We start from the raw sequence: 13,658 nt of genomic DNA, 5'->3' as shown, positions 1-13,658 counted from the left end.
CTATATAAATCCAATCCATTATTATTATTATTATTATTATTAAATTACTTACTAGTTTAATGTGTCAGCAACTTTCTGCCAGCCCTCTCTCCTTGCTTTTGCAGCCTTTGCAGTGTTCCCTTGCGTTTTAATTAAACTCTGAAACTCCTGAAATCCCTCAATCAAGAGTTCTTGCTCTGCTGCCGTAAAATACTGAGCGCGCTCCTTCGACATTTTCGCCGACCAATCAAAGGGTTGCCGATCAATGTTTCTACTATCGATGCGTAGCCCCTGTTAAGCCACCCAGTGATCTCACATTACTTCATCCAGCTATACTAATCGTCAACAACAGGTGTATTCGGAGAACCGGAATAGCGAGCTCAAAGTTAGCGCGATGATTTGATCTTGGATGTAGTAAGCGAGGTACGAAGAACGGACCCCAGGTGGAACCAGATAGTCTTCCACAGCACACCTGGTTGGGAAATACTGCCATAGTGGACAAAAACAAATGAAGACAACAAGAAATAATATAAAGAACTCTAGGAAAACCAGGAGAGAATGCCAATAACAATATTTTATGTGACTTAAATACTCTTTAGACTTTTGACAAATGGAATTTTTTGGCAAATTATTACAGCTGATTATTCAAAGGTTAAAACCCCCCTTTGGGCCACAATAAAACAGCCACACAGGTTTCACAGTGATGTTGTTAATCATTAACATTTCACGGTTTGCCAGATTCTTAGCATTTATGGTGTGAATTCAGCTAATGATACTTGTCTTTGTTGTTTTATGATAGTTTAAACACCTTATGTTATGTAGGCTACACTGCAGAGAGATGTCCTGCAATAGTAAAGGAAAACTCAGAGTGACACTCAGTGTTCATTTAAAGGTGTAGATGTAATCTGGCAAGAAAATGTTTTACAATCTTTCACCGTCATGAACGTGTGGCAGATAAGTGGTGGTTGAATTCCCGTCCAATTCACGTGAGCTACAGCGTGTCTGGCTAGCATCTGCAAACATGCACAAACAAATCCCTGCTTACAGAAATGCACCAGTGCACACTTTCATCTGTTCAATCGCACACACTTGCTGACACACACTCCTGGTTCCCCCACGTTTGGATACACAGCTTGCCTGTGGATGGAGCCAGTGCTGGGTTAAGCTAATTACACAGCTAAACTATCGGCTGTGAGTCTCCGTTAGAGGACTGCATGTGACATTCAGTAAATGCCAACCAGTCACTGCACTATTAGCGGGGCTCTATATGTGTGTGTGTGTGTGTGTGTGTGTGTGTGTGTGTGTGTGTGTGTGTGTGTGTGAGAGAGAGAGAGCATTTACAGGCAATGAGATGGTAACAGAGCAGTGGATACTAACGGCATCTGTTACATTGAAAATGTCAGTTGAAGTGCGGGAGCTTCAACTTTCCACTTTGCAGCCCACTTATTTACGAGTCCTTCTGTGTGCGAGTGTGAAAAGCGAGACAGTGTAAATGTTTGAGTCTGTCTAAAGTTTGTTTAGGTCGTCCAGGCGCCTCCAAGGTCCTATCATCAGTGAAGCGTGGTGTATTGAACCGCCACCACTCCCCACTGTGTCCTCTGTGTGTTTGGTTATGCTTGGGTTGCAGTCCTATTGGAGATGATTTAACACTTTAAAATTGATCTGCAAGCAACACGTTCTTTAAAAAAACAAAAAAGCCCATCTTCTGTTTTCTTTTTCATCTCTTCACTTCTCACTGACTCGCTTTAAAAAAAGGCTAAACATCTTACCATTTCCCTTTATTTGTCTGTTTTTTGCCTGTTTTTTTGTTTTTGTTTTGTTTTGTTTTCTCTCTCTCGCCCCACAGCAAGCTGGATGCCTTCATCTATGACGCTGCAGTGCTGAACTACATGGCCGGTAGAGATGAGGGATGTAAGCTGGTGACCATTGGTAGCGGGTAACTATCCCTATAATTCAGTTATTTGTAGAGTAATCCTTCAATGAGTAATCATGATTACTCATTAAAAGCATGTTACTTACTAAACTGAAGCTTCGTATTAGCTTAAGCTAAACATTAGCGGTAGTGGCTGACTCTATCCTCTGTCTCTTAATTTAAAAAACTTTCTTTGTAGCTTAATAGAGTGGTGTCACAATTAAACATGTACACAAATAATTGTCTTTAGAGGGGAGTGCAAAATTTTGTTGATCTTGTTGGAAAGTATGACCTCACTTTCCATGTTATGCAACGTGAGAATGATCCCAAAGACACTACCAATGCAGTAAAGCAGACGGGGAGGAGAAAACAGTGGAACATAATGTGGGATCATGCTGACAGAGAACAGAAGAAAAGAAAGTCAACATCCAAAGAGGAACTTTGACCTTCAAGAAGCCTGAAGAACTATTCCTGAAGACAACTTAAAGAAATAGCAAGAAAGTTGCCTAAGAGAGGTCAGGCTGTGTTGAAGAATAAAGGTGGTCGTACCAAATGTTGACTTTGAAGATTATTAGAATTGTACAAACTCTTTTTTGCCCTGTTTCAATAATTGCTGCACCCATTTCCCATTTTACTAGCAAAATGAGGGGTTGCACAGCACTGTATGTTATTGAAGACATTCGTAATTAGAGTTACGCTATATGCTATATTTGTGTATGTGTGCATGTGTATTTCAGGTACATCTTTGCTACCACCGGGTATGGGATTGCTCTACAAAAAGGTTCCTACTGGAAACGACAGGTGGACCTGGCTATCCTAGCAATTATCGGCGATGGTGAGAAACACATACACAGCACTCTCATACAAATTCAAAGTGCATGACACTGCCCACAAAGGCAAAAGGTTACACTGCCAGTCCTGTAATTCACCCGCCACACACTCACATGCAAACATCTCTGCTGCCTTGTCTGTGCCTGACAACACAAAGGGAAGGCAGTGAAGTATAAATAGTCCTTTGATGTTATTCTGGAGACAAAGGCTGCTCTAAACAGAGGGCAGAGTGTGTAAGTTATTCTAATGTATTCCTCTCTGCAGCACCAGATGTGTGTGCGTGTATGTACTCTATCTGAATTACCAGATTCCTTTATTACAGTTGCCTCAAAAGTTTTTACTTAAACAAATTTCTTACTGCAAAAAAGCGCGAACACGAGACAGCCAGAGCTCTTAGTGACAAGATTCATTTACATTTTACATCGAAAGCGTTTTGCTGATGCGAGCGTTCACAGCCACTCACAGTAAGTGCACTGAAGTTGATTAAATGAACATTGGTGTCACAATAATCCCCTCTAACTGAATCTTATCAGGGCTTCTGAGCATGCAGGCCACACTCCATCATGTTTCCATAGCTGGATAATTTTGATAGGAATCAGGCTCTGTGTTTTTGTTTTGCCTTATCTTCTCCTGATAATTAATACTTCTTTGCAGTCCAATCTCTTCATACTTCTTTGCACCATGTGTTATAGCTTCTGGTATAAACTAGTTGTCGTGCACCCCCACCCACCCACAAACACACACACAAAGAGAAAGACAAATGCCAAAAAGATAAAGATAAAGGTGAACAGAGCAAGTGAGAGGGATAAAAGGAAATGGCACGAGACAAAGACCTAAAAAGAAAGTTTGTGTAGCAAGAGGAAGGAGAAATGAATGAAATAGTGATGACAGCGTCAGAAAAGAGGCAGCGTGCACAGAGGTCAGAGAGAGGTAAAAAAAGAAAAGAGGATGAGGCACAGGGCATGGGACAAGAGCAAGACAAGGAAAGCAAGTGTGTCTGGTAGAGATGGGAAGTGACAGAAGGGCAGGTACTTGATAGATGACAGTGACTTGTTGTCTCGGCAGATGCTACATGATCAGATAGACAGAATGTGGGCGGAAAGCATATGGCATTTCATGGGCAAGGAAGAGACAAAGAGAAGATTAATCTGGAGAAAAGTAGAGAGGGAAGGGAGGTGAAGAAGGAAAAGAGACAAAAAAGGAGGTGGCCTGGAAGCCAGTGCCACACTTCGTGTAGTGGTTTTTAAAAACAACAACAAATGTTCACATAAAATACATATAATTAGAAAACTGTAACGTCCTGTTGTCTTAGCAGCACCTGTTTGGCAAGTTCTCCACACTTGTGCTCTTACCATTTTTTTTCCCATTCTACATAAAGCACAGTGCTGAACATATGCATTTCTCATTGCATTTCATATCATCAAGTCACGTTTGGGAATGGTTTAATTTTGATTTATGAGGTAGGCTTATTGTAAAACATAGATACAAATTTTGAAGGAATCTGCTGAACTGGACTGACACATAAAGTCTGAGCTGCTCCATGCTACATGTTTTTTAAACCCGACTTGTAGGGACTTGTGTTCCTGTGTTCCAACCGACTGAACACCAGACTATAGCTTGAGCCGTGTGACTACTGAAACGAGAACAAAATCTGAATTTCAGCAATAGTTTCCCCTCTGGAGAAAAAGCAACAGCATGAGCAGCAGCCTTTCCCTTGAATAGATTAAACAAAAAGTGGAGACAAAGTCACCTGTTGATAACAATGTCATTCACCTTAATTTGCTTTTGAAGCCAGTTCTCGGCATGCCATAATTTCATTTAAAAGGTAGCATGGCTACGTCTAGTCATGTATTTGCAAGTCTGACATGAGATAAATGTTCTTCAATTGTACCAACAGGCTAATGATGTCTTATTGAGTCTGCACCCCAAAGACATCTAGCTGAACACCACCATGATATTTGTCTTTCCCACTAGCAGCCTTAGTTATCCGGCCCTGAATGACACCGATTGGATTAGCCACGCGCCAAATGTCACAGAGGAAGCCGGAAAAAGAGGGGGAACAGAGGGAAAGGAACATAGAGTAAGAAATGAGGAAAGATAAGGTCTTTATTCCTTTGTACCTTTTTTTATCCACATTTAAGAAACATATATTTGCCCTGTTGGCCAACATAGAGGAGACGGTAAGCCCAGTGACAAGTGACAGAATATAAAGGTGCTACCAGCCATTGAATTTATAGATTGCCTTTCTAGGGTAGAAATGCAGTATCTACATTCTTTATACTCAATTAGAGTTCATTCAGGACCACTAGTCAAAAGAAAATGATTATTTTTAACTGCAAGAATTTATATTTGGCTGTACTCTGTGACTCTGTTGTAGGAAAATTAGGAGTGTGGGCTACAGTGAGGTCCCAGCGCAGAACACCAAGTATGACATTGATTATGTGCAACACAGAATAAGTGCAGTTGTTGAAGTAGTGGGCTGCAAAGCGGTTTGCAGAGCATGGCAATACTGCACGCCGTACAATCCTCAGTTTCTGTCTGTATCAAGGATCTCACCATTGGCCTAAAATAAATTTGCAGCAGCTTTTAAGTTAACAGTAAATTTCTGACTTGTCTAAACATGGAAATCCTGTATGCCATTATGTTTTTGAGCTATTTGGTAAAGGATTTGTTGTTTTCCTTTCAGGTGAAATGGAGGAACTAGAAGCCCAGTGGCTCACAGGAATTTGCCACAATGAGAAGAATGAGGTGATGTCCAGTCAGCTGGATATTGACAACATGGCAGGGGTCTTCTACATGCTGGCCACAGCCATGGGGCTTTCCCTCATTACCTTTGTCTCTGAGCATCTCTTCTACTGGAGGCTTAGATACTGCTTCACTGGGGTCTGCTCCGGCAAGCCGGGTCTTCTTTTCAGCATCAGTCGGGTAAGCACCCATTTTTGTAAGTATTTAGGTTGCATAAAAATGAAATTCTCTATGAATCGTTGAGGAGCTTTTTGCATTTCCACTGCAGGAGTCAACTGGAAAGTAAATTTTTGGTTAAATCATTTTATCCCCCAAAAAGTCCCTCTACTGAAGCGATGATTTTGACTCTGATATATTACTGCTGCTGATTCACTAACCCTAATTGCAAAACAGCCATCCACTTTCAGCCGACGCACAACTTGAATGAACTTCATGATCACTACTGTTACTGTGTCGTCCATCTCTCACTTTACATACTTCTGCATTACAGCCATCTACTAGCATGGTGGTTTGTTCTATAGCTGCGCACCATAGGGTTAAAAACAGCTTTTGCTGTTTCATGTGATCTTTAGTTTAAGTTGCTTGAAAAACAAACAGACGAAAGAGATGCTTTTGGTGAAAAAGTAGCAGCTTAGAGGGTTAACAGCGGATGTGTCCAAGGCGATGAGCTGCAGTGAAGATTGCAGCTAGACTCGTGGGCTAATAATGTATTATTGGGGTTAGACAGCTCTCTCTTAGTTCTATTTTCTGTCAGCAGAATAAAAGAAAAGAGCAAACATGCACACATACGGGCAGGGAAAGAAAACTGCTGATAAGCTAAGAAACTGAGTTAAACAAGGGAAAGGCGGGACAGCAATACAAAGGAGGATGAGAGGCAGGAGCGCGGGGGGGAGGGATCACGAGGCGGACCTGAATATCGACAAGATAGATCCTAATAGATCCTAATTGCAACATGTTTTTTGGGGGGTAAAATGATGGCAGCTCATGCCAAATCAATGTATTTTCTCTCATTTTTCTAAAAGGTCAGCATTGTCCCCTATTGTGTATATGAACATACAATGGAGACGTGTGTCTCTAAAAGCAGCAAGTTTCTTTGCTCTCATTTTAAAGCTGTGTATGTGAAAGTTAAAAGTGATGTTCGTGCACTAGTTACTTCAAAGCCATTCTCAATAATAATTTAAAACAAAATACAACCTTAATTGCCCGTTTTGTCACGATAAGCTTTGCAAAGTGTGTATTGAACCAAAAGGTTGTTTGATTTCGGGACATGATAAATGTTTTCTGGGAATTAATTTGTGAACTAGTAAGTTGTCACAGTGGTGAAAGGATTTTTTGTTCTTTTATAAACAGCTCTTTGGCTGTTTTAGACATTTAACTGTCAGCTGTTGTTTACTCAATACTTGCTCATTCAATAGTTTGTCTTAAGGTTAAAAAGTCAAACTGATGGTAGTTTTTGTTGTTTACTGCTTTGCTTACTGCTTTGCTTACATGAGGCTTATGTCACATTGTGAATACTTCTAAGAGAGATTCTGGAGATATTAGAAATCTAACCTCATTAATGAATTTTCAGCATCTTACTGATTTGAACTGCTGAGAGTTAAAGAATTTGTGAATGTGTGTTTCCCCTTATTGTTGACAGATGCTATTAGAGAATTTTTAATGTAATATTTCTAATTTTTTATTTTAGAGAAAACCCCAAATGTGTTTTATAATGAAAGAAAGATAAACTGAATATGCTTTCAAACTGTACTTGCATTACAATTACATGGTTACAGTGGGTGACTAATTTTGCATTGGATTCTGTGCATCTCATTCCATTGAATCTCTCCCGCCCTTTTCATTTCTCCTTCCTTTTTCACCTCTCCCTTCCTTCGTCTTCATCCATGTATGTAAATGCAGGGAATCTGGAGTTGCATCCATGGAGTTCACATTGACATGAAGAAAAAGTCAGACCTGGACTTTAGCCCCCAGGACAAAATGCTGAAGCTCATTAAGTCGGCCAAACAGATGACCAACATGTCTAACCTGGGTGGCTCCCACATGAACTCGCCCAAACGAGAGTTCATGCACTCGGCTGGTCCTATGATCATGGACATGATGGCAGAGAAGGGGAACTTCATCTACGCTGACAACCGAAGCTATGCCCCCAAAGATATGATCTACGGGGATGCTGGCGACCTGCAGTCCTATCTCGCTAACCGCCACAAAGATCATCTTAACAACTATATCTTCCAGGGAGGTCAGCATCCTTTGACTCTGAATGATGCCAATCCCAACACAGTGGAGGTAGCAGTAAGTGCTGACGCAGTCCAGACTAATGCAAAACCGCAACGCACGCTGTGGAAGAAGTCGGTGGACACGGTTCGCTCAGTACCACCCGGGCCCTCGCCGATGCCTGACATGCTGATGCCAGACCCACGAATGTCAATGAAGACTCAGCGGTACCTCCCTGAAGATGCAGCCCATTCTGACATCTCAGACTGTTCTAGTAGAGCAGCCTCCTACAAGGACCCAGAAAACAACAAGCATCTGAAGCCCAAGGACAACTTAAAAAAAAGATCGGTGACTCCAAAATACCCAAGGGATTGCAGTGAGGTGGAGCTGTCCTACTTAAAGACTAAGCAGGTCAGCGGCGGAACCAACCAAACTGGGAGAGGAGGAGGAGGAGAGAAAATCTACACTATCGACTCAGACCGGGAGCTGAGCCTCCACTCAGACCCCATTCACTACCGTGAGAGCCGCGGTCTTGCTGCGGACGATTTGGAATACCCCGAAATCTACTCCGACCACAGTGACAACTATAGGAAGTGTGAGCAGCCCATAATTCATCTGAACTCCTCGCCTTTGCATCATACAGACTCAGATCTTCTACCAGATCCAGCCTACTCAAAACACTACAACCTAAAAGAGAAAAACCTGTCCCCGCATGAATCCATTGATCGCTACAAACAGACACACTGCCGTTCCTGCTTATCCAAAGTGACTGCTAGCTACCCACCTGCAGGGCCGTACTCCTCTACTGGTTCTGCCTCAGCTTCGGGCACACGTTCACCTTATAATCGGTGTGAAGCGTGCCTCCACACGGCCAACCTGTATGACATTAGTGAGGACCAGCTCCTTGCAGACCCTTTGGTCAGCCCTACAATGCATCACCAACAGCAGCAGCAACCGGATGAAATGTTTGGTCTGTACTGGCCACAGACAGATGGCCCGCATGTCCAAAAAAGAAATCGCTTGAGGCTGAGTCGTCAGCACTCCTTTGACAACATCATGCTTGAAAAGCCCAAAGATGTAGATCTGGGCCGACCGGCACGCAGTGTCAGCCTCAAAGAGAAGGATCGCTTCTTGGACTCCACGTCTGACTCGCACTATGCGAACCTCTTTGGTATGCGTCCCTACTCTGGCAGACTCTTTGGCACTGGGTCCAAGTCTACGCTGTTTAACCACAACCTAGAGGAGAGCAAGAGGAGCAAGTCCCTGTACCCAGCCCATGGCTCGGAAAACCCTTTTCTCAGTCATTCGCTGAGGGATGACACCAGCAGCAGACTGGTCCATGGGCGTAGCTCCTCTGATATTTACCAACAGCTTTCAGTGGCTCCCATCAATACACGCAACGATGCGAACAATCTCCGCTCTTCTGTTAAATCCACCACTTCATTTTGCTCACGGGACGGGCGGATAGCTAATGACATGTACAATAAAGAGCATGCGATGCCTTACTCAGCCAATAAGACTAGTGCATACCCAGCCCCACGTGGCGTCCTAAACTCAGCCCAGTTCAGCAATAGACGGGTGTATAAAAAAATTCCCAGTCTGGAGTCAGATGTTTAGTTGATATAAGAAATAATGTGTTCTCTCCTTCTTACTCCTCTCTGGGTTTGTATTATAATTTATCAACTATGTTATCCAATAAGGGATGCCATAGCCACACTACGATTTCTTCTCTTCAACATTGTAATCCAAACGAACTTGTGCCCACTTGGGTATGACGGTATTACTACTACTCTCTTGATATCACCATTTCTATCCATTCTCTCCCATGTACCAGTGAGACAGCTATAGGGCCAGCACTCTGCCATAAGGTATCCTTGTGTAAAGAGGAGGGTAATCATTAATCCCTAGGTTTTTAGGAGTAGAAAACGACATAGCCCCATAAGTGGAACCAATATGGTACCGTATACGTTAGAGTAACACAGGGCTCCCTGCAATAGCTTTCAGAAAGGAATCAGTTGATTTGGCATTCAAATGTGCGAGGAGGTGGTGAGGAGGATGAGAGGAATTATATGACAGTGGAATTAAAGGAAGCGAGAGGAAGCTCTTTAGCCACTGTCCACCTTCCTTCTCACCGTGTTCCTTTCCACCTTCACTGTCAACCTTAGAGCTCACCAGCTGAAGAGAAAAGGCTTGACAGAAAGACCAGATGGGCAGGCCAGACATGGAGGCATCCCAGGAGGGCAGGGGCGTCACAGAGAGCTAGTCCAACGGTCTGCTGCTTGTTATGCTGACAAATATGGGCACTAAGACACCTGGCAGTGGAAGAGGAGAGAGAGAGTGAGGAAGGAAGTGATTGGCTAACTGGCACATAGTGGAGCATCAAATAGTTTGTGGCTGTTTGATAGCGTGTTCTTGTTCAGAATACAACTTTGTATGTTCAGCCCACGCTGAGGGACGCGACAGTGATGAGAAGCTGAGAGCGATGCAGGTGCTTTTAATGAATATTGTTTACAGACTGACAGATAAAAGGCATGCTGACAAAATGACTGATAGAAAAGGACAGACGAGCAGGGAAACCTAAGGCACTTGATGGGCATTTCATTTGTGGCTCTGCACAAAAAAACAAACAATAATTGCGAAGTATTGCTTTTATTCTCTTGAACTATAAGATTTCTTAGGGATTCTGGCATCCGGATCCCCCTATGTAGGATTTTAGTGTTTGCTTATTTGGTAGCACAATAGCCATTAGTTTAAACCTCCCACATTTGCTTTTGAAAAAAAAAAAACCTAAAAGAAAAAACAACAAAGCTTACTGAAAAATACCTTCATGAGTAGCAGATTATTTTGCATGTGTTGATTTCATTTTGTGTCGGAGAAGAGAAAATACACATATACACTCTAAGACATATTTTACATTTTTCTAAAAGTAGCTGCGTCTTGCCAGATGCGGTGGATGGCTGTGTGCACCATCACGTGGTGATCCTCTACCCTCTTAAATCTGTCATGATTGACGTAAAGGTGGAAGGGAAGAGAGCAAAGATGAGATAAACAAAATAAAAAAGGTTAAGCGCAGCTGTTTCCACCACCATCATGTTGTTTTCGTGGGCAATAATGTGTGAGTTTTTTTTATTAATTATTATTTTATTATCCACGCCACTGAGAAACAGGGTATTAGCTATGAAAAACACCAATGATTCCTTCCTTCTTTCATCTTTCCTTCTTCCCTTTCTCCATCAATATGACATCGCTGGAGTGTTTGATGTCTATAGAGCTAATCTGAATCATTTTCTGTACTAAAAATTGAACTTTGGTTGGTTCGTCCAGCCTCTGCAGTTTAGCTTGGGATTACATTCAGAATTTTCGATGATTTAACTTTGTGTGGAACTGTTGATCTACAACAAACCAGGGCTTTTGAGGATGTGAAGACTGCTTGGGATGGATCCCTTGTTTACCTTCGAAGCGTTGTTTGGGAGGGATGCGGGATGGGATGGGTGTTATGTGGTCATCAATTACGTATCCATCCATTGGCATGGAATAAGTCGTGTGTGCGCGCATGGCAGAACTTGGGTAAGCTTGAAGTTTTTAACCAGAACATTTGGTTCTTAATCTGATTGTGTATTTTTTTTTTCGTTCATTCCTTTTTTTTCTTTGACAACACTAAACTGAAAAAGACTTGCACACGCATAGATTTTTTTTTCCTTGGTAGCATCATGCTTTATAAAATGTACTGTCTAAAGAAAAATGTCATGTAACGATCTTAACTGACTGATTTGCTTGATTGATTAGATTTACAAAAGCCAAAATTGCTTCAAATAATATACCTCAGGATGATTCTGTATGTTTTAGGGGGGCGTTAATAACAGTAGCAAGAGCTGTAGGATGTGCCGCAGAATTTCTTTTTGTTTTGTTTTTTTGTAGGAAAAAAAAAGAAGGGGAAAAAAAAAGACGAAGAAGAAGCGGCCATAAGGCAGAATCAAACTTTTCTCTTTTTGATGTTTACCAGTCCAAGGTCTTCCAGTTCAGCTCTCTGCCTGAGCTCATGCAACCCAAGCAAAGATAGAAGAGGAAACGAAGGAGGGAGTGAAGGGACAGCGGTAGGGGTGGGGTGAGAGGGGGGCTTAGATTGTTTTCCCAGTGTGTGGGATGTGCTGTATGCAGCTCCACTTCACACTAAGCTGAGCACCCTTCACAGAACGAAGGATGATTCTTAAACATCCAAAATCTGAAATGCTACACTTATAGTTCCTCCTCTCCATGACTTTGAATGGCAGTTGACTGCATTAGCCACTGTGTTTCGATTGAAGCTCCATTTTTAACCACTGTCATATCGCCCTTTTTGTACTCTTGGAATACCGCAGTGAATCTCCCCCTAGCTTCCCAATCAGCTTACCCAGTGTTGACTGAAGAGCAAGATTTGTCCTTTTCTCTCTCTCTTTTTTTTTTTGCATCTTATCTACATATTTATTACTATCATATTTATCTCCACATGCTGCTTGTGTGAGCTGACAAGTGAACAATATGCACATGTAAAAAAAAAAGAAAAATATCAAATGGCACCCTTGCGTTTTATGAACTCATCGCAATTTGTTCGTTTGTTCTACTTTTACAGAACTGTCATGTAAACTGATGATGTTTTCTGTTCAAACATACACAAAGAAACACGCACACACACACACGCACACACACACACACTCTCAGACACACTCTTGTGATGACAACCCTGCTATTTTTTAATGGCAAAAATGTATTTTAATTACATTTAATGATAACTAATGAGGTGATGGCATGCAACCCCAGATGTAACAACTTTAATGTTTTGTTTCTTTTCTTCGTTTGATATTTTTGTTATGATGTTATGATCACTAATGCGTTGTAACCAGGTGTGATGAGTATATACATATTTGAGAGGAAAAAAAAATTATCTGTGTTTAACACAATGAAGATGCTGCTGCTGATTTGGGGGAGAGGTTAAAGACCTGATCCCAGTGCAACTTTCTCATTGGCTGGCTGGTCATTATCAGGCCATGTTTTTGGCTAGTAGAGTGGTTGGTCACCAGTCAGGGCTTGGCTTATTTTGGTGGGACATCTGTGCTCTTCCTCCAATGGCAGGTGAGAATTACTGTATCACCAGCTCTGCTTCTCTCTTCCCTCTCCTTCATGTGTAGTCAGGATTTCAACTGTAATGAAGATAGAAGAAGAAGAAGAAAAAAAAAAGCAACCCTCAACTTTGAGTCTGCTATCCCTCCAAAGATACAAGACCTCTTTCTTTATGGTTTGCTGTAAGAATATAGCTTTTCTTTCTTTTCTTTCATTTTTTTTTAAAGAAAAAAAACATACTTCCTCAAAGACTTTTAGGGAACTATTTTGAATATATTTAGAAATGACACCTGTATACATCGCTTGTAAATTCATACTGAAATACATCATCATGGAGAATTATAAATGATAAAGAGTAAAAACAATATTTTTTGTGTGAATTTCACAAGAGCTCTTCTGTACAGTGGCACTGTTTATCTCTCTCTTTCTTTCTCTCTTTCTCTCTCTCTCTCTCTCTCTCTCTCTCTCTCTCTCTCTGTAGAGCGGCTAGAATAAAATTTCACCATTCACAAGGTTTGTTGTCCTGTCAAAATTCCCGGTAAGCACAACAGGCTTTGCGTCTTCCTCACCTTATATGGAAGTAACCTCTTTTGTCAGTTGAAGATAACAGCTGATTCTACACGAAAGCCATTCCTTTCACAGCTAATGGTATTACCTCTACTTCTGTTAGATAAACAAAAGCGGTGCATGCTGGGTTACAAATATATGATTATTTTTATTTTTTTTATCAAGAATGTCAGGAATAAGGGTTGCTGCCTACAATATCCATCATTAATTACTTCCTCTGTGCACCTGCCACCTGTGTTTTTACATCTTTAGAAAGTCTCGTATTCATTTCGTAATTCTTGATTTTTAGCAGTAGTTTCACTTATCGGTTAAT

The 13,658-nt window shown here is 41.6% G+C and overlaps 1 protein-coding gene across 1 annotated transcript in view; it reads left to right on the top strand.

The window, feature by feature from the left end:
• The window catches only part of grin2aa (glutamate receptor, ionotropic, N-methyl D-aspartate 2A, a), a 161,180-nt gene extending 147,888 nt beyond the window's left edge, over nt 1-13,292 (top strand). Inside the window, exons 11-14 of the mRNA XM_085453783.1 lie at nt 1,826-1,915; nt 2,629-2,726; nt 5,409-5,647; nt 7,367-13,292. Coding sequence (XP_085309909.1) covers nt 1,826-1,915; nt 2,629-2,726; nt 5,409-5,647; nt 7,367-9,298 — 2,359 coding nt within the window. The 3' untranslated portion in view covers nt 9,299-13,292. The remainder of the gene's footprint in view (nt 1-1,825; nt 1,916-2,628; nt 2,727-5,408; nt 5,648-7,366) is intronic.
• Nucleotides 13,293-13,658: the final 366 nt, after the last annotated feature.

Source organism: Copadichromis virginalis, linkage group LG4 (assembly GCF_057382275.1).
Source record: "Copadichromis virginalis isolate Kocher_CV1m ecotype Utaka linkage group LG4, C_Virginalis_male_GT1.1, whole genome shotgun sequence".
NCBI classification, from domain to species: Eukaryota; Metazoa; Chordata; class Actinopteri; order Cichliformes; family Cichlidae; genus Copadichromis; species Copadichromis virginalis.
The sequence above is the reverse complement of the archived record's forward strand: the minus strand, read 5'-3'. Positions and strand labels throughout refer to the sequence as shown.